Source organism: Motacilla alba, chromosome 1A, assembly GCF_015832195.1.
Source record: "Motacilla alba alba isolate MOTALB_02 chromosome 1A, Motacilla_alba_V1.0_pri, whole genome shotgun sequence".
NCBI classification, from domain to species: domain Eukaryota; kingdom Metazoa; phylum Chordata; class Aves; order Passeriformes; family Motacillidae; genus Motacilla; species Motacilla alba.
The window spans coordinates 31141920-31168117 of record NC_052031.1 but is presented as its reverse complement, the minus strand read 5'-3'; the positions used below and the strand labels follow the sequence as shown (position 1 = coordinate 31168117).

General features: G+C 35.1%; 1 protein-coding gene across 5 annotated transcripts in view; it reads right to left on the bottom strand.

Annotated features, from left to right (window-relative positions):
* Nucleotides 1-3898: 3898 nt before the first annotated feature.
* SLC16A7 (solute carrier family 16 member 7) overlaps nt 3899-26198 on the bottom strand; it is an 81047-nt gene continuing 58747 nt past the window's right edge. For 4 of the 5 annotated variants that reach the window (XM_038155690.1, XM_038155687.1, XM_038155691.1 and 1 more), the window contains exons 4-6: nt 16071-16214; nt 13701-14513; nt 11093-11364 (exon numbers count right to left, since the gene is read on the bottom strand). In XM_038155690.1, the coding sequence (XP_038011618.1) occupies nt 11093-11364; nt 13701-14513; nt 16071-16214 (1229 nt within the window). Of the gene's footprint in view, nt 11365-13700; nt 14514-16070; nt 16215-26198 lie in introns of all 5 variants that reach the window. The other variant, XM_038155686.1, reaches the window with a different exon arrangement.

The following is a 26198-nucleotide window of genomic DNA, read 5'->3' as shown; positions in this document are numbered from 1 at the left end:
AATCACTGTTCCCCCAAAATAAACTCTTTGTAAGTGAAAACTGATATATGGATGATATATCAAAAAATGTTGCCATTTCTTTTGATACCTAGCTACAGATTTAGGGTTCTACAGGACCATTTCTGAAAATACTTATTTTGTGGAAAATGCAAGCACAAACAAGTTAGCTATATCTGAACTAGATTATCTAAGATAAATGTTTTCTTTTAGCATTCAGTTAAAACTATTTAAAAAAAAGCTTTAAGAATTTTGTTATGTTTTTATAATACATTTTCCTAAATATTTCACATTAATTTTGTGCTGAGAATTTAATGCCATATAAAAGTTTAATTTAATGCTTGTGTAGTTTGTAGGTCTTCATGAACTTCCATGAGGACAATAAAACAGAAAGAGATTGTCCTGATGAACTTCTGCTTCCTTAAATTAAGAAACAAGTAAAGCAGCATTAGCAAATTTTCCATTCCAATTTCATAAACATTACAGTGTTCAAATAGACTGCACACATTTCTAGTTTATGAAAAATGATAAGAAGGAGAAGTAGGAACAGCAGTAACAATAGACTCCAACTTTATATAGCTGATATACAAGGCATGAAAATTATTCTGCTGCCACAGTTTTTTTATATGTATAAACATATATTGCTTGATTAACTATGTTTACACAATTTCCAGGGGTAAAAAATGATAATTAAATTCTGAAAAAAGAGAAACACATAAAAGAAAGAAAATTCATAGGTGTTTTTTAATGAAACAAAATAAATCCTTGTATAGATATCACTCTTAAAAGCACTCAAAACTGACAATTTCCAGGTAATAAAATCTAATTTGATCTTAAATTGAAATAATATTTGCAGGATTTTAGGATGATATCTGCAAATACTGAGCAATATCTCTTCCAGGCATGCATTTGGATTAATTTTTTCATTATGGAGACTTCACAATTTCCAAGAAATTTCTCAGAGGTCCTTTTTATCATATAAGGTGCAAACAGTTGGAAAATAAGCCTTTTTTGTGTTTTGTTCTTTTGGGGTTTTTTGTTTGTTTGGGTTTTTTGGTATTTTTTTTCTTACTGTTGTTGTTGGGAGATTTCACAACTGAGACAGTTTGTGCATGGGTGTTCACTCCTTCTGTCACACTCCTAAAAACTCTCCTCCTCTCGCTGAGCAGCAGGGTGAGTGTGTACAAACCTGGCCTCAGCAGATGAGCCTGTGGGCTGTGGCCTCCCCCACCATGAACCCAGGCAGAGATGATTTTCAGCACAGCTGCTGAGTTTGGCTTCCCTTGTGAATTCATTCTTTTCCCTCAGCCTTGTTTACTTCTCCTTAGACCTGAGGTATTTGGACAAAAGTACCACCTTTATCTTATTTCAAGTTCCCACCCGAGTCAAAATTCCTGTCTGGAGGCATATTCAGGGAGAGGTAGCCTTCTGTGGTCAGTAGTCACTACAGTGGACAAAGGCACTTTGATATTAACAATGTTTAAAACATTAGTCATTGATTCAGTCTCTCACATTTGCATGATCAGTACCAGTGACAAAGTTAGGAGGAGAAGAACATATGAAAGAAAGGAAATAACTTAATTATCTTCCAGGCCCATTTACTCTAAATTCTGACTAAATCCCAGAAAAGAAAATAATCTGAGTATTAGTTTTGACAAATGACTATAAATTCTCATATATTAATGTGAAATATTGATTTGAGGTAATTTTCAAATAATATATGAAAGCTGTGATTATAAAATTTTTAACTGAATTCAAGACAGTACAGTCCCCAATGTTTTAAGATCCATTTATGCTAACTGATAAAAAGTGGGTAAAATGTCCTAAACGTAAATCTGACTGAGTGTTTCTGGATTTTGTCCAGGTGTATCACCTTTCTTTTATATCTTGTGGTAAAAAACCCCCAAACTTTGGATTAGATCAAGAGTTCATTTGTAAAAAAAAAAAACCCCAGCAAGACTGAGGTCTCATGCTAGTCAAAAAAAGAACAGAATCACATTCTCACATATAAGTTTTGAGGTGAGAACATCATTATGTTATACAATAGGATGTTGTAAGAAGTTTCCATGACAAAAACAGGCCTTCAGTGAATGGATATATTTTAACTAAGACAGACAGACTTACAGTTTGATGTCACCAGGCATGGGTAATTAGAAGTCACCTAATGAAACAGAGCTACTTACTCAACCAGTGAATCACAATCACCAATTATGTGTCTCTTGTTAATACCCTATATAGATCACTTAATTTTCTTTGACTTATGATTCAGACTTTATATTTAAAAAAACAACGCTGGTACCTCTGATCTCTATCTGTAATGTAAGAAGATGAATCAAGACATAACGTGCTATGGCAAATGCAGATGCTTGCCATCTTCTAGTTACTTGTGTCCTCTTCAGATTCCCAAGACTGCTGAAAAACAGTTGCTAGAGGTCTTGTAATGACATCAGCCAGCACTTGAGTATTCTCCGATTAATCCCACCAGGTCCCATAGATTTTAGGGAACCAGCTGGCACAGCAGATCCCCTGAACAGTCAAGCTCAGGGTTGACTGCATGTTATAGATGAGGAACTTCAATGAATGATAATGTTTTAAAGGTCCTGATCAGAGGAATAAAACTGTGGAAGCTATTAATGTTGAGTTGCAATGGCAATGCAATCAATTTATTCGACTTGGAACAACCAGCAGAGTTAAAAAGGTTCATTACTAGAATAAAACAACATTTGTTAGAAAACAGAAACAGCTGATATTAGAAACGGACTACAGACTGAGGTCTCCATTTATCTTGCCACTACACTATCAAAATACAAAACCTCACTAATAGGAATGATTTTTCTCATATCAGCATCTATTTCTCAGCAATGTATTTTAGTTGTGCATTTAGATTCAGTGAGGCAACATATCCTTAGGCATGAAAGTGATATCAGCTGTGTCTTTGAGCAGGGTTAAATATCGTATCTTGTTCATTGTTTCAAAGGGACAATTTTACTATTAGATTTTTTAAACTATTTTTTTGGTTCTTTTGCATGGTCAATGCCTGAAAAAGGATTTTTATGATTATTAAAACAGTCAGATATGCAACTATTACAAGGGTCCATAATCTAAACAAAATCTAAACATATTTCGGTAGCTGAATCAAAACTTCTGTATCATGAAGATTATATGTATAATTATTTAAAAATAGACTTTACCGTTTTTAGAAATATAACAACCATTTGCTTTGATAAAGTTATTTCTTTCTTCTTTGATAGTTCATCTTTTATATCTTTGTTTTCTAGTAGCCTACTGTGCATCTACCTAAAAGGTGTACAGATAGTATGCAAAGGTGCATCTTAATACTGTCTCAAACACCCCCCCCCCCCCCCCCAAAATATCTTAATTTTAATTATCCAATCACATTCTGTACATAACAATTTGACTGGGGCAAGCAATCATAGACTGAAGTCAATTTAGAAAAACATAGGAACAGATAACATTCAGAGGATACAGAGTAAGACTTACCTATATACACTATTTCAAGACATGAATAAATTCCTCTTCTGTAGCAAAATGAGTATTGGTGACTAAGGAATAACATTCCAGGTACATGGAATATAGGAACACATCCAAGTCCAAGTAATGGGGAAAAGAACCCCTGGTGTCCAGATGGTATTTGAGTTATGTATGAGAATAAATCCTAATTATGGTGAAATTAGGAATAGCAAGGGGTTGGTACAATATTCTGCTACTAGTAGTAGCTTCTCTCCACAGGAAATCTTGAAGTTCTGTTTCTGTATGCAACAAGAAGTGATCATGAGATCTTTGCTACAACTGAATAGTGAATCAATCTAAATATCTATGAATATTTGCACATTCTGAAGGTGTAAATATTAAGAAAACTAAGAAAATAGAATTTTCATCCTTTCAGAAAGAATTTACACGGAAATTTTATTTTCCTTTTTCTTTTTTTTTCTCCCAATTGCTTATTATACACAATTTTCACTGTAATTTCCCATAAATATATATGGACAAACTTGACATATTACACAGTAGTACAAGCCTGGAATAGAAGTTAATGAACAAAAATGCATTTAAATACAATTTAATGCAATGCATAAGCACTTTACAGGGTTAATATACATTATGAACAATGAATTTTGTCAGGTCAAAAAAAGGATTTGGCATTCAGAAAGTTATCATTCACTCATATCTCTTTGGAACATAAATAGCACCTCTAGCTAATAAATGATTGTCAAAAAAAAATCTAGCCAATAAATTCAAGTAAAAACCATAGAGTATTGCAAAATACAGAAAGGAAGAAACAACTTTATTAGTCAACAACAATGGCTACTGCATGTTTAATTATTGCATAGCAATACCAGGTTCTGTTGACAAACTGCAGATAGGGTGAACTTTCCAAGTAGGCTGTAAGTGGAAAATGAAGCTGTATCACTCTTCAAGGAAGGGAATTTATGTAAATGCATATGTACCACTCTGAAAACTCTCCAGTAATTTTAAGGTATAAATTTTTTAAAGAGTGAGAGCCAAATGTAGACTTTTCATGGGCTTGCCTACTAGCAGACAAATTAATACCGCCAAAACCTGTAAAAGGTATGATATCAGTGTCTTTAATGACTAATATTCGGGAGAATTTCACATATTGATCTAACAGGAATATTGTTTGCAGCGGCTTGAGTATTCTCACTTTCCATACTTGTTACAAAAAATATCATGTCCACCAATATTTTGTATGAACTGGTAATTCATATCACATTAGCTGAAAACTCAGTATATTGGTTGCAGTCTGTTCAGAGATCATTTATTTAATATTTCCACAGCAACGACACCCCAACAACAAGTTCACTGACAATGTAGTTTTGCCATCTCCCTCAATGAACATCCTCAGTGATCTTAGGCTGCTTTGAACTGAGTCATGGTTGGAAACCAGTGCTATGTAATACTGCAGCTTTTTGAATTAATTTCTACTATAAATAAATCTAGCAGAAACAGAAAAATAGCATATGCTCTTACAAAAAAGCTTCAAATTTTTCTGCAACTTGTGGAAGTTTTTTATTTGCTTACAATTATGTTTCATTTATCAGGCACAATATGCAACTTACTCTAAAATATTATATATATTTTATATATACATAAATATATATAATATATATAAATTAGAGTTTTATATATAGGGGAATACATATACATACACATACCACATACACATACCACATCTGCATATATATTCCCTTATATATGTCCATATATACATTCACAGACGACATAAACCATTTTCTCTGGAAATAACAAAAATGAAGGTTATAAACTGTTCAAAGAAGGCTTGAAAGGAAATAGATAATTTCCTTTGGGGTTAACAGACTTGTTTGGATATTTATTCAAATATATCCTCTGTACTTTAAAATCTACATTCAGAGTGTATGGTGGGATTTTTTTAAAATTTATTTACATAGACTATTAAAATAATATGTATTGTGCGTTAATTTAGGGACTGATTCATTAGGAGTGTTATGCAGGCATAGAAAATTTGCCAGCTGTAACAAATTGTGTGTTTGCTGTGTTATATCTGATGGTCCTGAGATTTGGAATGGAGAAAATAAGGCTGAAATCTCCACTGAAGTCACATCACCTCCAATGTCTGGTAAAGCTCTTTGATTGGTATTTTTGTGTTGGTTTTAGTGGACTATGTTCTAGGTCCTAGAAGGCAAGAATGGTTTGAAGAATATCTTTGAAGGAACAATCATCTCTGGTTTTGTAAAGAGCATATGAAGGATAATCATCATTCCTTGACCCCAATCTAATAATTTGTGACTACTTCCTTCAACTGCCCCATAAAAGGAAAAGCAAGCTAAAATTTGCTATTATTTGTAAACCAGAAACACTTTTTTTTTTCAGGGATGCTAAATGAAAAATTTTCTTTAATAACTTTATAAACTGTTTGGATATATTAACTTTGTTAATTTCCCAAACTCAGAAATTCTAAGAAAACAAAAAAAGAATAGCAGGCTGGCATCTCACAGAAAGATCATTAGACTTTGGATAGCTAAATGACACATTGAGTTTTTAAACCAGATCAGTTATGCAAAAACTTTGCAGGCATGGGTTAAGATTAAAGATATGTGAACTGATACAAAGATATGGACACAGATCTGCCCTGCCTAGAAAACAGAAGTGTAAGCAGCTTTAAATATTTGGGAGAATTTCTAATAGTCTGTACAGGTTTTACCATTATGCATTTCGTTAACTCTATTCTTCCAGGGTTTTGCAAGTCTCCAAACTTCAACTGAGAGGTAGATGATGAGAAAAATTTGAACTGCAAAACTATAACATGCAAATTATGTTGGAATCACACGGCAATGCTTATGCAAATTTTGATCAAAAATGTGATAGACCATGCAAGCACTTTCATTATATATATATTTGCACAAATATCAGAAGTGCACCCACCCCCAAAAAATTCCAAACAGCCTTATTAAAACTGGTAAGCCATCTCTGAAAATAATTATTTTAAAATTCCCTTTATATTCCTCTCTATGAGTAGAAAAATAGTCATCTATAGAGAAACTAACAAAAATTGCTTGGTTCAATTTTGTTATAGGCAAAATTGTCAGTGCCATTTATAGCATGTTCATCTATAAAAGTGGTGACTGGCTTTGTTTAGTGAAATCCTGATAGCAGTCCAAAATCTGGCTGCATATGATATCTTTAACTAATGTATCCCAGTAATATCTCTCCACTAATATTCACAACCAGACATGAAAGAAGGAAGTGAAAAATGTTGCATTTGGCAACATAGAAAATGTGTCATTTCAGGAAAAAAAAAAACAAGAAAGAATTAAGGATAAGTTACTACATACCCAGTCCAAGTTTTTTGTTACATTAGAATGAAGTATGGAGTGGTAGAGGTGGGGAGCGTTTAAAAGGAATGAGAATTCTCTGGGAGGAACAATCATGTACACATTGCCAAATGTTTTTTAAGCACAGTGGATGCTGATATGCAACATGACCATTAAAATTCATGTGAATTTTGCATCAGTGTTAGTGAAATTGCAGCCATTTACTTCATCAGTAACTAAAGCTGTACCTCCTCTCAATAAGAACAGCATCACTTAAAAAAATCTATCTGAAGTAAGATTTTCCCTAGCTCTGTCAAAGCAGTTCACAAAACACACTCCTGAAAAAAAAGCATTGTAGCCTTTCATATAAAAAGATGCTTTTCTGAACTTAATGGAAATACAGAATTAACAACAATTGCAACTACAGTTCAATGGGGAGAGATAGGAGGGGTGAAATTTTGATACGTTCCTGAAATAGTACTGAGAATTATTAGTGAAAGGTCTTTGGAGTTGGAAAGGGCAATACAGGAGAATTCTCCAGCTAATAGAATATATGACATTAAAAAACCCAAAAGAGAGAGAAGTATCTGGATGTGTATTTTAAAACAACTTGAAATTTAATCCTGATATGAAATTGGGGAAAATATTACTGATGCTATCCACCTTCCTACTAGTTTTAAAATTTTTGCATTATTTTTTCTAGAAGAGAAAAAGGGCAATCAGGCTTAGCAATACTGTAGCAGAGAAATTAAAATAATGAAGTATACATGAGTGTAAATGAGAACAAGACCAATTAAGGATTTGCTTGCACTGACTGAGACTACAGATTCTTGGAGCGCATAAGAGACGCATGTGCTAGAAAGTTGGAGTACATTTCTTCATCACTGATCAGGGGAATGTCTCAGTCCTGACCCTTCAGTGGTTCAAACTGAGGGTGAGGTAATTAAGAGAAACCAGAGCAATTCAGAGAAATTAAGTATATACCCAGGTCTAATCTCAAAAGCAGAAATGTAGTGATGAAATGATTTTCAGTATAAATTACAGGTCAGTGCATGTAGGAGTGATATTCAGGAGTTTGAAGGCAAGTTATACTCATTTCACTACTTTGATGTTCAGAATAAAGTTGATTCAAGGCAATTTATTATTATCATTACTTTTAGAAATAAGAGCTACCTATACTAGGCAATTGCCCCTTTAGGACCTGTTATTTGGAAGACACAGGTTTTTAATTTGAGGCAGTTTTTGCATAGATACAGTTCCAATTTTCTTCACTCATCTCTGGGTTTTAACTTCTTTAATATTCAGTAGTATCAAGAGTATGCTGATGGTTTTTATTTTGTTGCTGTTATTAAAAGAAAGAGTAATGAAAGACGTGTGAGGAAATGTTTAACTTGGCTCTTCCTACTTTATATCGCTCTAGTTGCCTGCCACATCATTTTGCTTTATGGGATTAAAAACTGCACATTGGTGAGTGGTGGTAAAGCAGCTCTTGCACTCCTATTACCTTTTAACATAATGGACCAGAGATGAAAGGGCAGCATCTCTGTAGAGTGTTTATGGAAATTTTTATTTCTTTTGAGACAGTGAGATAATTTTTTGCTACTAGTGGTCAGATGTGTCTATGGCTCAAGGAACTTTGTTTTTCCCTTATTTCCTATGCCATGTTGTTTTGTATTCTGAGATCCTGCATAGAACAGGCAAGTTGCCTGCATATTTCCTGAGAAACTTTTTTTAATCATCATTTTTCTGAATCCTTTATTTACTCAACAGCAACTTTTAACAGCCTTCAGTCAAAAGTTGACACTTGTATTCTACCCTTATTCTTAATCATGCTCCTTTATTGCAAAGAGATAACAATAAGCACCTACAATTTTACCTCAGACATTTTGGTTCAGTTCCTGTATTAATCTCTTTTCAAATAATCTCTGAATTTCTATCAGTGACTATCGAGAGCAGAGTGATATTCCAGATGACCACTCTTAAGCTAAAATTTCAGTTCATCTTTCACAATCCAGTATTTATAACTGATAATCCTCACAGTATGAAAGCTTAGTATCTACGAAACTCATCCCTTTCTGGCTATGGGCACACAAGGCCTTCACAGCTCCTGGAATTCACTCAGTATGTTTGTACAGCCAAAAAGAGAGCAATGCCTCATGTCATGAGGTGCTGGCAAGGCTAAGGTTCAGAGGGAGGTGCATGTATTTACTTCCTCTCTGAAGCTGGGGCTTGGGAGAGGAACTGTAATTTTACTGGGACTGAACCATTCCTCTTTACAAAGTACACGGCTTGAGTCTGAACATGCAATCCATATTTTATCCCAAAACTCTGAAATGCACATCTCTTGATTCTGACACGCCTAAAAATTTACAGGATTTGTTGGAGAAGTTTGGTTTTCCTGAATATAACTAGGTAAAAAGTAGGTATTAAATTCTGTACCATGCTGAGAGTAGATTCATATTTCTGCCCAAAACAGTGATGAGAAAATTAAAAAAAACTCAGCATTACTGTGGAACTTTATAAAATGATAAACCAGTAAAACAGAAGCAAGCACTATAAATATTTTTAGAAGAAAAATTGAAATAATATTGAACATAATAATATTAAGAAATTACTTTCTTAAAAGCCCTCCTATATCTACTAGATTTTACTATTGAGTTTTTAATTTTGTTATTGGCACTTCAAAGTGTGTTTATCACAGTTAGCTCTCTGTCCAACATATTTCCAACTTTTTGAGATTTAGAAGAGGACTAAAATGAATAATTTTCTTTTCCTGGAATTGAGTGTAGGTGTATCCTGCATAAACAGTGCATAAATGTTTTATGAATCAGACCCTTAATTTTCACAATTTTTGAGGCATTTATAAGCATCCCTCCAAAATGAATAGCACCTTTCCTTACCTAGAAATAGAACAGAAATAATTTCACATATTATCTTCAGAAGCTTGCACTTTTAACTTTCAAAGCAGTACTAAAGGATTTGTGTATAGTAAAATTGTAGGTTTATGCTTTGTTTTGTCTAAAGGAAGAGGAACAATTGTGTACATTTTAATTTATCTGATGATCTGCATGAAATCGTAGACACAAGACTAAACATCCTGCATAAAACTGATGTGTCAATACAAAGCTTCCAGACTGGCATTGTCAAGGTGCCTTGCAGCATTTTTGCTCAAAGCAGCACTACAAAAAAAAGAAGTAGCTTTTCACTAAATTCCTGGGAAAGGGAAGTGGGAACTAGGAAGCTAACCATCTGCAAAGATCTGAAGTTAGATCTTAAATCTCCTCTCAAGAAACCATCAAAAAACTAACGACTTGTCAATAAAGCCAAGCATCTACTTTGAAGTCATTGTCATGAAACTCATTAAGGCCACAAAAGCCAAGGGTTAGTATCCTTTTATCATCAGCAGATTATGAATCTAGTCCCTTTAGGAAAATGGCTTCACAGTCTGATCCAGATCCTTCAGCTACACAGGAATACATAGTCAAACAAACTGATTGCCACTCTTGTTAGAAATGTAAATCTTGGGTTTAAACCTTTTATGTACAGGCAGGTTTTAGCTAGTTTGAATTAGCAAGGTGTGAACATACTTGGAATTCAAATGTATATGTTGAAGTACTATGTAATCAGCTATCACTGGAGGAAACTACTTCTGGAATATATTATAAATCAACTTTTTATTGCATTTTAGAGGTGTGTTCACCAATTATTTGTCTCCTACACTTAACTTTTATATCCATAATTGCTTATGCAGCCATATTTTTTATCTAGTGGGTGTACAAAAGAGAAGAATATTTCAGTGTGCTACAGTCAGGTATTATGTCTGTTTTGAAACAAATCTTTGACTTTATGTTCTCTTTAATATTAATGGTAAGTAGAACTTGCACAGATTATTTCAATAGACTTTAACCACATCATAAAGATGAATGCAAGTATCTTCCCAAATAAGAGTAGGAGATACTCTTGCACTAGATACACTTCTGAAACAAAACTGTCATTGGAAGGCTTTATAGCCTGGTCTATCTGACTCTTGATTGTCCAGAGTCAAAATTAATGGACTCATTTGCATTGAGTCACTACCTCTGTAATCATAATTTTGTATCGCTGAAACAAATAAACTGTAGATAGTAATTTAGCTTTGAGTCTTGCCATAGGGCAAAAATCTGTTCCCTGACTGATCATTATTACCACAAAACCTGGCCTGTGTCTTGAAGACATATTCCTAATGGAAGTCATAAATGTTGCCTTCTGAGCTATATTTCAGATTAAATATTGGTTTCTCTTTCTGATGGATCTTCAACAGCTTTATCAGCTCTGGTGGAAGCATCTTCATTCTCATTGTTTGTTAATGGTTCTGCTTCCTTTGGGTCAGCGTTCTTCTGTGCTTTCTGTTTCTCATCTTCTAACTTCTTTTCTTTTGCCAAAAGCCTGTAGTTGATGGCATTGCCAATGAACAACCAGATACTGGCCACAGTCACGATCACTCCGCAGACAAAATACATGTACTGATATTCCCCAGTAACATCTACTAACCAACCTGAAATACAAAGATAAGAAGAGAAAAAAAATATTATTTAGACTAGGATACCAAATAAAATCTACATTTTTCCCTCAGTAAAAAAAAATCTATATATTTTTTGGTTTTGAAGTTTGAGCAGAAATGCATTTTCAACATGTTAAAGCTGTCTAACATAGACCGTGGAACTCTTAAAAAACCCCTGTATTAATCAAGACAGCATCTTGCCATTGAAGACACTGACAATAACAAAACATTGAAGAACAAAGTAAGGAAAGCTTAATGAATAATGACAGTTGTTCAGCTCTTTTATTTTCATTCTTTCATTACCTTATTATTTTATTCACCTCCTAATTGTGTTTTCCTATTGTTTGGAGTGACAATTTGACACACACTGAGGCTGCATAAAGACAATAGGATGAAGAGGTATGTGCCTTTTTAGGCTGCTGTCTCTGTGCATCAGCTGCCTGCTTTTCACTTTTACTTTCCTCTGACTGGCGAAAGAGATAGAAAGGCTGCTCCCTTCAGCCATCACACTCAACTGCTGAGTTTTAAACTCTGAGCCCTAAAACTTACATTCAGACCTCTGAGATTAAATTTATGACAAGGAGAGAAAAATATAACAGTTCTTCCAATTTATGAGACACTCCTTCTAAATTTTCCCAATTCCCAAATTAACATTTGTACATATCCAAGTATTTAGCTCTGAACTTTCCTACACTATAATTGAAACTCACAGGGTAAGCTGCACATTTCAATTTAGTATGCATTTAGATGCTTTTACTGGGCTGAAAACATAATGCCAGCCTATTCACCTGATACACGCTTGCAAGCCATGAAATTATTGCAGACTTTTCTTTTTTTTTCCACAAACCTATTATTAGGAAAAACTCAAATAGGATTGAAAGTGTACAATTCACTTATTAGGGTAAATAGTAAAATTTGCTGATTTTTATCAATGAGCAGTCTCATAAAAATATATTTAAAAAAAATCTGAATTAGCAATGCTTCAGCATACCATTTTAAAACATATGAACTAGTCAAAACTGGAGCTTAACCTTTCCATATGTTCACCTCCTTTGTTGCCTCTGTTTAACAAGTTACATCAATTATTCATAGTGTTATAGCACAAAAAAATGCTTTACAAAACTCCTGAAAAGTTTATATACTGAAAAATAAATAACTATGTAAGCTACTGCTCCATAAATATTTGATTTAATATTTTTTGAGTTGATACTGATTTCAGAACCTGACTGAAAAGGTTGGACTCCAGTGGTTACAGGCTCAGAGCCCCCACTAGGTGGCATAGAAAGAGTCTGTGTGAGGATATATTTTGCTCTATCTTTGCCAAAGTGGATTTGTATGTTAAATGATAGAATAAGGAATGCCTTTTGACGTATTAAAAATTGACTTGTATAAATATTATTTTACTGAAGTGAGTGGAATTATTTTGGCATATTCAGAATTGCACACAACAATGCAATTTGCATAAAAATACTGACAGTAATCTGAAGTATTTCAGTATCTATAAATGCTTTAGGCACACATAATCTTGCTGACTTTGGAGGCAGTGCTAATGTGGGTACAGTGCTAATGTTCATTAGGCTGGCAATCTCACTGTCTTTAGATTCTCATATTGTTGGGCTTATACAGCAACACACACACCAAGATACACATCAATGCTTCTCAATAAAATTAGAGCATCTATTTTTTAAATCTCTTATATCATCAGAAATCTCAATAATATAAAACTTACTATCAGCATCACTGAATACTGAGAAAAAAAGGTAGCAAACAGAAAATACTTTCTGAAAATACTGTTCAATTTGCTGCTAGAAGCCCAAGTGTTATGAATATAAGTCTAAGTGATGCACCTAGGCTCCCTTTAAGCTCCCCTTACACTTGAAAAGAGAAGTTGGTGACACATCTTTCAGTCAGTTCACCTTCTGCATTGCCTTGCCCCCATCTATTGGCTATAGAAACAAGTTAAGGGGCTGGCTGTGAGCAGAGCTGGGGTGTGAAATCATGCCAGGGTGAAATGCTCCACAGCACCCTGATGGAATCTCACCATGTGTGCACCCTGTCTAAAATGCTGAGCAGGCCTGTGCTCCTTCTGACACTTTCCTGTCAGTTTTTATTCTCTGGAAAAGCCCATTTTCTCTGTTCAGATAAATTAAACTTGTTTAAGCAAGTGTAAGTGAGCACTCTTCAGGCTGCCCCTAGGTTGGAGAAAAGGCTGGTATGGTTCATTTCCAGTAACAGTGAAAACATTAAGAAGAATGTTTATATTAATTCAGTGTTACATTGCAAGATTATGCTGTAATGTCTGAAAAAAATGGAAAGAAATAGATTCTTACCTCCTAGAGGAGGGCCTATGAGCACAGGGCAACATTCCACAATGGTGACAAGTCCCACCGCACTGGAAAATCTGGCAGCTCCAACAAGGTCCATCAATGTCTCAAAAAGAACGCTGCTAACCATTCCAAATGCAAACCCAAAAAATACAGCATATATCACCAAGCCAGTGTAATTTTTTGCCAGAGGGCACAAGATATGACAGACTCCATTGTACAAGACAGCAAAACTAAAAAAATACTGAATCTTTGGCCGGATAAACCTGGAGTTTGCTACAAGTCCCATGGAAGGCCTAGCAAACATGTCTACAAAGGCTAAGATAGAGAGCAGAAAAGCAGCAGAATATTCATCAATTCCTTTGTGCTTGGCATAAGGAGCCAAGAATACTATCGGAGCAAAGAAACCAATAAACATAATGACATTTCCTGACAAATATATCAGAAACCCCCTGTGTTTGAAGAGGGACAGATCTAGATACTTATTCATAGTTTGCCAACAAGACTTCTTGTTGTTTTTGTGCAAGGCAGAATCTCCTGTGCCTTTTTCAACATCTTTTTTCACAGGAGGAACTTTTTTTGGTCCAACAGGTCTCATAAGTGACCCAGCCACACAGCAGTTCAAAAGAAGTCCTCCCAGAATAAGAAAGCTTCCTTTCCAGCCAAAAGCATTAAAGAGGAATTGATTGAGGGGTGCCAATGTGCTCAGAAACACTGGACTTCCAGCCATTGCCAATCCATTAGCGATGGGACGCTTCTTATAGAAATACTTGCCAATCATGGTCAAGGCAGGCTGTAAGTTGAATGCTAAACCCAGACCTAAACAACACATAAAAGACAGTATTATTGCAGGTCATGCAGTGAAAAACACATCCCAGCTCTTTCAAGTTATTTTTAAAATGACCAGTATCCAATCCAGTGATTCTCAATATAGAAACCAACCAGCATCAGAGAATGAAATACAGCCTCATTGATGTCTATGAGTGTTCACACCAAGACTGCGTCATGGTGGCATTTGGTCATTTTCCCCTGTTTCCTGATGCACTGCATCGAAAGCCAAAACTCCTTTTTGTGTTTCAACAATGATAGAGATGGAGAATCACATACAGAAGAATGATGGTATCCGTGCCTTGACTCACTATTTTTATATTTGCTAAACTATAATACAATTCTCTCCTGGCTCATTTAACAAAAGTTGTTAAATGTCACCTCAGCTACAATGAATGTAGGGTTTATTTAAATGCATAAGTCTCCTAATTTCCTATTTCCATCCCTAATTAAGATCCAGCTAGTCTGTAAAACTGGAGGATAAAATAGCAAATTATTTTCCAGCACATTCAGCTTTTCTTCCCCAGGTTACTATTAAGGAGTTGTAAAGGACACATGTGGGAGCAGACCACCCACTCAGATCAGTTGAGTGTATAAACTGAACCCAAAGCTGAACCTCTAGGCCTTCTCTTTGTATTAAGACATCTAAGCCATAAACTCTAATATGCCTCTGCTTGATGGTACAGGAGAGAAACTCTCTTCCTTGATAGCCCCATTCCCAGACTCTGACATTACTCTTTCAGTAGGCACCAAGTTTAGGATGTCAAAAATAAGACTTCTAAGGATTAATCACTGAATAAAAACAGACTCCTTTAGTCCCATCATAAAGGAAGATGAGCCTGAATATACAGATATTATCTCATTCATTTATTACCTGCAATATTTCACCTCTCCTTCCTTATTCTGAGAAGGGAGTTTAAAAAACCCACAACTTTTAATAGGAAGATTCTCTAATGTACTGGCATTACAATGAGTTTAAGTCATTGCTTTAGGCAGTATCTAGGCCTGTGATAGATGATTATGAATAATTTTGTTTGGTGATTGACCCTGGGGGATTTTAAACAGGAAACTATTGAATTGAAAGTTGTTAGACTTTTCTGTGAGTTTATGTGTATGTAAAAAACCTACAGAAATCTAGTACAAGCTTTCACAATTCTACTAGAATTTGGCTAGCCTCTGCCACCCTGTTTGCAGTGCAACACGACTGAAAGCTAAAACAATGAATGTGAAATTGTACACAAATGACTGTAATAAGTGCTGTCATGAGCCAATCAATTTTTATACCACAATTATAGCACAATGTGGAAAAAGTACATACATACAGCATTTATTGAATAAATTCATCAGTTTTTTTTTTAATTGTCCTAAGAAATAATTTAACATCATACCAGTTAATTTAAAGGATAGATAGTTGAAATTAACTGATCTTACTACCTTCTTGGATTGCATCTGTACACAGAGAATTCTTGATCAGTGAGGCTCATTTGTAGAACAATATTAGAAATAGTTTGATAGAACATAATATAACCTTTTAAACAGGACTCTTACCTCCAACCACACCAATACATATATACAGCTCAAGGACACTATTGCAGAAAGAGGATGCAATCATTCCAAAAGAACAGAGGATACCCCCTGCTATCATCACAGGACGGCTACCATACTTATTCACCAAAATGCTGCTTATGGGACCTGTTGGTAGAAAGAAAATGCAATTTCAGCTAACAGGTAACTCTCTATTTACAACATGTTGGAATGCTTTCCTTTTCCATCTCAGAAAATGTCAAACTGTTTCTTTACCAATCTGTCTTACAAACACTCTGTGAGTTTGCAGGCACAAGACTGGATGTGGATAAACTGCCTCCATGACAATATAAATATTGATTAGTTATGGAGATGGATAAAAAGATTAAAGACATCAGACAAGCAAGAGGGATTGTTACAGTTCATGAACAATCAATACCAAGATCAGTCAATGAAAGTTTTGAAAGCACAAGGAGTGAAGAATTTCAAGTATGAGATGGGTATCAAAACTCCACAGAGCAGGAGGAACCTCCAGGAAAGCAGACTAAAATTACTTAAAACTGCAGCATGTCCAGCATCCCTACTTAGAACCACACATAGGATTAAAAATATGTCAGAACATAAATCTCTGGCCCTGAGGCTTGCTTTCCCTTACCTCATCAAGAGGGGAGTGTTAATGCACAGTAAGATAACTATAGACTGTCTGGAAACATCTAAAATGTGGTTTAGCATAAAAACCTATGAAATTTAAAAATATTTCTCTAGGTCCATTTTTCAGTTTCAACTGCAATTCAGTTTATGGTTTAATTACATCCATAATAACTAAACAACTAGTATGGAATTTAGCATGACATTCATTATATGTTTTTGAGCAATCATGACTGGAATAGATGGTGTGCTACATATCAAGACTAAGAGGTTGTCAAAATTCTTTAGGTAAACTTGCTTAGCATCTGGTTGCACTATATTTGGTCCAAACCATTACAAACAGTCTTGCTTTTGCAATAATGGCAGTTATCCAATACTAAAATTTAAAAAAATAAAAGCAAGGAACCCCAAAAACTCAACATCATAGAAAGCAATGCATTTCAAACCTAAGACAGAGAAGGTACCTAGCACAAAGTGAAATGTCTTGATTTGCATCTGAGTTCACTGCAAGTTATTCACTATACTGGTAACAGTTTTAAGTCTCTGTTTTTATGAATATCTAAAGGAATAAATGCCAGAAACTTCATGCAGTGAAAAGCCAAATCAAATTAAATTTAAAAGTGTGCTTTCATAGGCAAAGTTATATTTTAGACTTCAGTCTTTGAATTGCCTTAAATGTATTAGAGTACTATTATTGATAGGCTGAAAATGTTAATTACTATTTCCATATTCACAACAGAAGTCATAAAAATATGCCAAATGATAAATTTTTACCTTACTCCCATGTGGAAATAAGCTTCTACAATAGAGTTGCCCTGTGCCTGCCTGTCTTTTCTAATAGCTCCTTAATACAGAGATCAGCTTGAAATTAACTTGACTGGAGAGCAAAGATTTGAGTGATGTTTGGATCTTAGTTTGTGTATTCATTAAATAGCTTGAGTCCCAAGGAGTCTTAAGCATAACTGTATATTGAAGCAAACAGACCTAAACATACAGCATGGAATGGACACCCAAATAGCATGGAATGGACACCCAAATAGACAACAGCCCAGGGATATATTAAAAGACTTTAGAACATGTATGAAGCACTAAAACATTTAACTGACAGCTTATATGATGACATAATTAACATTTCTTTATTTCCATTTGAGGGGAGCCAGTAAGCAGAACTGTGACAAGCAAGGCTTTCCCCTTTGAGATCATATGAAGAAAGCAGTGAAACATGGAAGAACATTATTTTTTTTATTTATAGAGCTATGTTTGGAAAATTAGAGGTTGAGCTCATGTCTGAATTAGAAAGCAAGCTCTTTTGAAATATGTAAACAATAGAAATAATTTATCAGAGTAAAAAAAAAACAAACCCTTTTAATTGGAAATCTCTTTTTAACTCAAAGCAAAAAGTTCCATCCCAGTATCAAATAACAGCTATAAGTTTAAAAAGAAATAAATCTAAGTCAAGTAAAAAAAGTCTCGTTGTTTTTATTGCTCCACACAGTAACAGTATTAAATTAAGACATACCAAAACAATTATTTTCAATTTTTTTAATAATTTCCCAGTTCTTCTTCCTGTGATGAGATGGAAGTATTTACAAAATTGAAAATGAAAAATTTGTTTAGTATTTGCTAACAGACAGTTCCTTACCAGGAACAGGAAAACTGCATCTCTGCAGATCTTCACTGTAGCAGTTAGGCTAGGACTTAAAGTTAGACCTTTCCAGATCAAAGCACGAAATATTAGCTTCAAATACAAGACCTAATAGCTGAGCTCAAATATGGATGGATTTATTTAGATCGATTGTCTGAGCCTGACTCTATCGTTTCAAATGACATACATTTGGAATGTATCATGAATTTAAAAATACTTTAAATATAATACTCCCTTTGAGCTGTTTTCTTTAAGTTAATGATGTGTACTTACCATCATAGCTCCACTTAATTTGAGATTTTCTTTACGTATATTCCAGTATTTTAATTTAAAATTTGTGCATGTGGGAAATATTACTTGTTGTACAAGCCACAGAGTTAGTTTAAGCTCCCTAAATTATCTAGGACACTCTTCCAATGTGATAAGTAAGTTAAACATTTTATTCTGACATCTGTGCATACACTTTGTTATGAAATCTCATAAAATAATGCATTTTCATACCTTAACATAGATGTTTCTACATAAAATCCAGCTGTTAGCCTCCCATCATATGTTTTATAGCCTTGTACAAATTTCATGTCACACCTAACATCTTTTACAATTATTTAAGTAATGCTCACATGCCAGCATAGGTCTATATTCCTTGTGTACTCTTTCTTTTTAGACAAAGGAAGATTAAGCTGTTTAAATACTATTACACTGCCAAAACCTTGCTATACATTAATATATGTTAATGCACCAAAGGACTGCTAGATCTCTGAATCTACTTTCCCAAAGTCTGAAGTAACTGCATAATAGATGATAAGTCAGGAGACCCACAAGAATATTTACTCTGGTCTCTCCCTTAACACCCACAAACCATCAGCCACAAAAGATTATATACTCCCTAAAGCAAATTTAAGACCATTATCGTAATATGCTAACACTCTCACAGCTGTATTTTTGTTTTATATCTTTTTGTTTCAGGCAAAGGACCAAGCTGTGAGACAGCAACTGTAACCAGCACCACTGAAAAACAGTTTCAGAAAGGGCTGTGCTTTGTAACACAAGAAAAAATAGCTGCTTTTCACATTGTTTGTCATTATGCAAGGGGAAAAGCGGCAAAAGCCATGTCAGCTGTGTGAGCAGAGATGGGATCATGCATTTTGGAGCTGTTAATGATGTTTCATACAAAGTCTATTATCCTGTGACACCTACGTTCTGTTTCACTGGCTCAAAAGAACATTTACTTGCACTTGTGCACAAAGAAGTTGTGGATGCTAAGAGCACATTTAGATTAGATGTCATGAAGAAAATCTTCCCTGTTAGGCTGGTGAGGTGCTGGAAGGGGTTGCCCAGAGAAGCTGTGGCTGCCCCAGCCCCGGAAATGTTCTAGGCCAGGTTGGATGTGGCTCTGAACAAACTGGTCTACTGGCAGGTGTCCCGTCCATGGCAGGGGGGTTGGAACTAAATCATACCATCAGTCATAGATTGGTCTGGGTTGGAAGAGATTTTAAAGATCATCTAGTTTCAAACCCTTTAAGGTCATTTGCAAAAAGTCTCTCTCCATCCTTCTTGGAGGCTCCCTTCAGGTAGTGGAAGGCCACACTTAGGTTACCCCACAGCCCTCTCTTTCCTAGGCTGAACAATCCCAATTCTCTCAATCTTTCCTCACAGGAGAGATTCTCTATCCTTCTAATCATCTTGGTGGCCTCCTCTGGACTTGATCTAACAGGTCAATGTTCTTTCTGTGCTGGGTATCTCACAGAGGGGTGCAGCACTGCAGCTTGCAGAATATAGGGGCAGTACAGAGCAGAGCACAGAGAAATCCCCTCCCTGGCCCTGCTGGCCACGCTGCTTTGGATGCAGCCCAGGACACATTTGGCTCTCTGTGCTGGGAGTCCCCATGGCTGGGTCATGTCCAGCCTCTCCTCCCCAGCACCCCCGAGTCCTTCTCAGCAGGGCTGCTCTCCATCTCTTCATCCCCAGCCTGGGCTGATACCACGGCTTGCCCTAACCCAGGTGCAGCACCCTGTACTTGGTCTCTTCAAACCCCATGAGATTGCCATGGGCCCACTGCTCAGGCCTGTCCAGGTCCCTCTGGATGGTATCCTGTGTCAACTGCACCACTCCTGGGTTATCTGCACCACTCAGCTCAGTGTTATCTGTGAGCTTGCTGAGGGGACACTTGATTCCTTCATTCCTGCCATTAATGAAGATATTAAATATTATAATTTATTATAATAAAAATTAAAGTTCCAGTGCAGACCCCTGAGAGACACCATGTGTCACAGATGTCCATCAGGACTCTGAGACATTGATTACTACCCTCTGGCTGTCCAACCAACTCCTTATCCAGCTGAGTCCACTCATCAAGTCCATCTCTCTCCAATTTAGAGACAAGGATGTGGGAGTCAGGTCAAAGGATTTACAGAAATCCAGAGAGATGACATCTGTAAACCTTCCCCTGACCACTGGTACAGTGACTCCACCATAGAAGGGCAATAGGATGGTCAGGCAGGGCCTGCCCTTCGTGCAGCTGTGCTGGCTGTCCTGAATCACCTCCCGGTTCTCCCTATGCTAGCCTTAGCATAGCTTCTAGGAGGAGCTGATCCATTAGTCCTAGTTTGATTTCTCACTGCTATAATACAGTGATATAATTAGAGAGCACTCTGTAAGTTCTCTCACATACTGCCAGTGGATTCATGCTTTTTATTTTGCTACCTCCATTAATTTTAGTATGGAACTAGAGATAAAACTTTCCTGATAAGAAGGTAATTTTTTTAACATATATTGACAATGCCATTACAGGGTTCATAGCGCCATCAAACCAAAGCAACACGAAATGACTCAGTCTGAATGATATGACATTTATTTAAATAAAGTGAATTTCTGAAAGAAGCTGAAAATAAATGTAGTAATATTTCAAATTACACTAATGCTACATTGTAGACTGCGTCCTGTCAAGTGGTTTAAATACATTTTCAGCCATCTGCTCTGCAGAGTCAATGCAGCTGTCTTTCCAGTCAAGGTTTATCTTTTATTTCTGTTTCCTACAAAGCTGGAAAAGGAGCTCCAAGAATTAATATTACTATAAACTATTTGTTAAGATAAGTCCAACTTGTTATCTCTTTTTATTTTTTTAATTTTTTTAATATGAAGTCCACTAAAGAAAACTCATTCCATCACAAAGGCTTTAAGCAAGTTCTTAGTACTGCTAATGGAATCCTATCTCTGGTATTTAGAGGAAAAGCAACTCAAAATGCTTAAAACCTGTTAATTAACTTGGAAAATACTTTCAAAATACGTTGTTTTTCTCAAGTAGGACTAAGACAAAATATTATGCATTCTGTGACAGTTTATTCTCTCATTGAAAAGCCTTTTCCTAAATTTTTTTAGTACTCTTGGACAGGCTTTAGACAGAAAAAAAGTAAAAACTACTAAAAAGTTATGCAACTATTCTTGCATTATTTTTTATATTTATATTCTTTATCAGGTTTCTGGGAATGGTTACCTGCATTTCTGACATATCCCATGCATTCATTTAACAGCAGTGAAGTAAATTAGTTCAAGAATCCTTGGAAAGTTTTCTTCGTAGTTTCTCTGTGCATTTGGCAGCTTTTTTTTTTCCATTTCATATAATATTTACAACTGGCTGCACTGATTCCATAAACCTAGATAACAAAGTAACCTTGACAGAAAGCAATGACAAAATATGCTCTTGCAGTAACTACCATCAAACAGAAATGTGTAACAACGAGTTAGGTTTGTTAGACTATGAGATAGGAGAGCTCAGCAGCTAAAAGCTCAGCCTGCCAGGGAGGACGCAGTCAGCTGCCCAACCATCCATCACACTTTGCTCTCCACTTCCCCTGCTCTTAACTACATTTCCTCAGTGCCATTACTCTGAATGCTCACATTCTCACGGATGTCCTGAAGGAGCCTTGTATTCCATCAAGCTTTTATCTTTTGATCCCTAATGAACATTAATTTGACCTTCATCTATTCCTTGGAGGTTTACAAGGAATGCAGTAATTGTGTGTGGTCACACATAGTAGCCTGACTGATGGAAGAGCGCTCAACTCTGGCTTCTTCCTCATGGTTCCTCCTCCCAAAAATGTTATACCTGCAAGTTTTGAAGTGAAGTGCTGAAGTCAGAAACACATATGTCTGACTGCAAATACAAGCTGCCTTTTCCTGAAATGTTCAGAAGAAACAAAATAAGTGATCAGTGGTGCTGGTACTTGCTCTAAATATATTGCTTTTATGGAGGCATCACTTGATCTGCTTTGGTATTTGTGCTTTTCTAGTGATACATCAGAGACATGAATCAAGGGCTTTACATATTTTGATTAAAGCTCTTGTTTGGCTTGCAGGTTTTTTTCTTGTTTGTTAGGGCACAAATGTGTATGGAGTTATGGACCATGTAATTAAAAAAATGTCTTCAAGTTAGCCAATTGCTCTATATTTATGAATTTTAAAAAGCTGGAAAAATGCCCAGTTTTTAATCAAGGAGTAGCCATGCTGATTGTTATTTACATGGATACGTATCAATGCTTTATATTAATTATGTTTTGCATGCTCTGCTGCAGAATTTTTTTCATGAAAGGCTAAAACACTTGATCACAATGCAGAAGACTTTAAGATAAATTATGACATTTCTTTTGAAAGGAGCAATATGAAACTTCATCATATTTAATAGGAAATTAGTGTAATTCTGTGAACTACTGAACACTCAGCAAATTTCAGAAACATAGATGGTCACTAACTAAAAAAACTCTGGCCCAAAACTTTCTGCCCAAATTTCATATTGACACCTTTACCATGAAAAGAAATAAGATGCAGAAAAATATTTTTTTAAAAGTTTCCTTATATTTGGTTTCCTGTTAACTTCAGTATGACTGAGTAAAGCCCATGCACAGATATTTTCAAAACTAGTCTTTCAACTTAGAAAAAGGTAATAACCAATAAAGAAGAAAGGAGGGAACAAGCTAACGATGAGATGGAACACAAGAACCTATAAGAGAGTTGTATTTAAACAGAGACCCTGTAACACCAGGCACATATTTTTCCAACAAAATTTTTTTCCATATTTTTCCAATTGGAGGCATCCAGTATTTTTTTGCATGCCTCTGTAAAGGGAAATAGCATCAGGGCATGATATGTGCATTGCAAGTAACCTTCGCAGAAAACTGTTCATTTCTTCACAGAAAACCAAAACAACTAGCTTGTAAATTGAGCATGTAGTGTATCAACATGAACATTAGAAAATTCAGTGGCAAATAATGAGGTACTGGGAAAAATTAATGAAATTTTTCTGCAGAAGACAATTAATTTTAAAGCTAAGTATTCAACATCAATTAGTCCTCAGGATGTCATAGGCTTGCATGAATCTAAATTTAAAGCAGCTTTTCTGACTCAAAAAATGTTTTGGGGATCTCACTTAAATAATATTACTGCTAAATGCCCAATAAACCTGTGCCATTAAAAGCTACTTGTGCTTCCAATGAAAAACCAAACAAGGACTTATTCACTATTCCCCCCTGGAAATACAGTAAAGATAATAATACTAATGTATAAATATTAGTAAATGTAATTATCTACAGCAGTACACACTATACAAGGTAATAATAAATTAAATTTCCATTTCTTTCAGAGATTCATTTGGAATTTCATGAAGCATAACTCAAATGTTCTCATGGAAAATATGTAGTGGGGTTTTTTTAAGAGGTATCATCTTTGGAGTGTTATCCTTCTGACTCTGTAGTTGGCTGAAATGACAGGCTAAGCTCAATTTCGCAATATCTGTGTTTGAGCATGTGAACTGAAAGTATCCCATTTCTGAATATTTTAAATTAATCCTAATAGGTCTACTTTGAGGGCACAAAGGGAGATCAGTACTACTCAGAAACTAGAGGTTTATTTATAGCTAACCAGTATTTCTATCTAATAGTTTTTCTGTCTGAAAAATAATCTTATAAAAAACTGCTATACCCAGACATGGAGACTACATACTCACACAAATACAAAACAAAAAACCCCAATGCTTTCCCTCATCTGATTGAGGGACTCAATGATAAAAGCAGGTTGTTTTTTCCAGAGATAATAGAAGGTACTTATCCCATTTATAAGTATTTTTCACCTGAAAAGAACTCAAAGAACTTTCAAAGAACTCAAACATTCCTAATTGAAGACTCAGTGTTTAGCACTTTGTGCCTTCCCAAAGCAGTTTACAATTTTTAGCTATCAAACTTGTCTTTACAGCTTGCTAACTGTAAGCCAGATTCCCAAACAAGTTCTGTATATTCTGCTGTTACAAAGGGGGAGGGCATTTTTCTGCAGATATAAAACTAAAAAAAAAAAAAAAAAAGACAGAGGTTACACTATACCACTGTAAAAATTAGAATTTTAGCAAATTGAAAATGAGAGATATGTAGTTAATCTAAGAGATAACTGTTGGGAACTAAAAAGAAAAAATAACCAAACTGAAGACTTCATGCAAATATTTATTTTATTTCTTCACAGACATTTTTCCTAAACCATGTTATTGGATAGCTACAAATTCTTTCCTTTTTTTCTTTCTTTCTTCCTTCCTCTTTGAGGAATGGCTACCTTTTCTAAAAATCTGTGTGTATCCACATGTGAACACAATAATTGTAGATGTTCATTACTCACCACCTTCTATTTATTATTCCCTATTATAATTCACTATTTTTATAACCCTTAAAAAAATCCCTGGCTACTTTTCCTGGAAGCAGAATAATACTTAGTCAATTCTGCCTAGCAGAATTTTAGACAGCAAAATTCATAACAAATAAAATAGCCCAGGCTATTGAGTAGTACTTAGGATTGTATTCTCTCCAACCCAAACCAATAAGTTTTTCAGATAATGCATTTTACACTGAAAAATCCAGCCAACTTCAGTTAAGATTTATACTGTCATTTGGATTTCTCTGTCTTCTAGAAATTGCCCATCATATTAAAGTTCATGCAATACTCCATTTCCATCCTGCACCCCATCCTACAGTTTGTTTTCTTCCAGAATAATATTATAACTAACTCAACTAAGAAATTATTCCCTATATACTGTTGCAGGCAATAATATGTAATTTCAGAGAAAGCACAAGACACTTGCTTCCTCTCAGATGCTCCTTTATCATATTCCTTTCTGCTCTCAGTTTTGCACTGTATAATTAAACTTCAAATTGAAAATACTGAATCTATTACCTATGATGTGTCTGTGGACCTCTTACTGTGAATTATGGATCATGAGTGGATCATTAAATCTCATCTACATACTCAGAATAAATGTGATGAGAAGTATAAATCTGGAGGTATGTATTTATAACTTGAAAGTGTCCAGAGAAGTCATCATATTTAGGTCATTGTCAATAACATTGTAAGATTATTTCCAAATGCACATAACACATTAGTATCAGCAGGCTTAAACTCTATTTTATAGAAAAAAAGAAAAACCCTAAAGCATTATTTTATCATTTTAATTACAATTTATTTTACTAATATCCAGTAAAATGCATACAGTGTCTTTTGGTGCTAACAGTTAGAAGCCCAAGTGTGTCAATTTTCCAAACTCCTTTACAAACCATAAATTAGAAAATTTCGAAATAATTTGATACTATATTAAATTATTATATTTAGTAATGAAATATTTAATGATTCGTAGTTCCCAACGTACTGACGGAATGGGAACATGGAGGGAAAAGGGAAAAGGGAAGAGTGAGGGGAAGAGAAACAACAAAAGAAACAGAAGGGGGAAGGGAATTTATATGTGTTTTTAGGACACCATATAAAATGGGAACTAAGCATTCTCATTAGTTTTTGGCACCTATTTAGAGACAGTGGTAGTGTATTAATAGGAT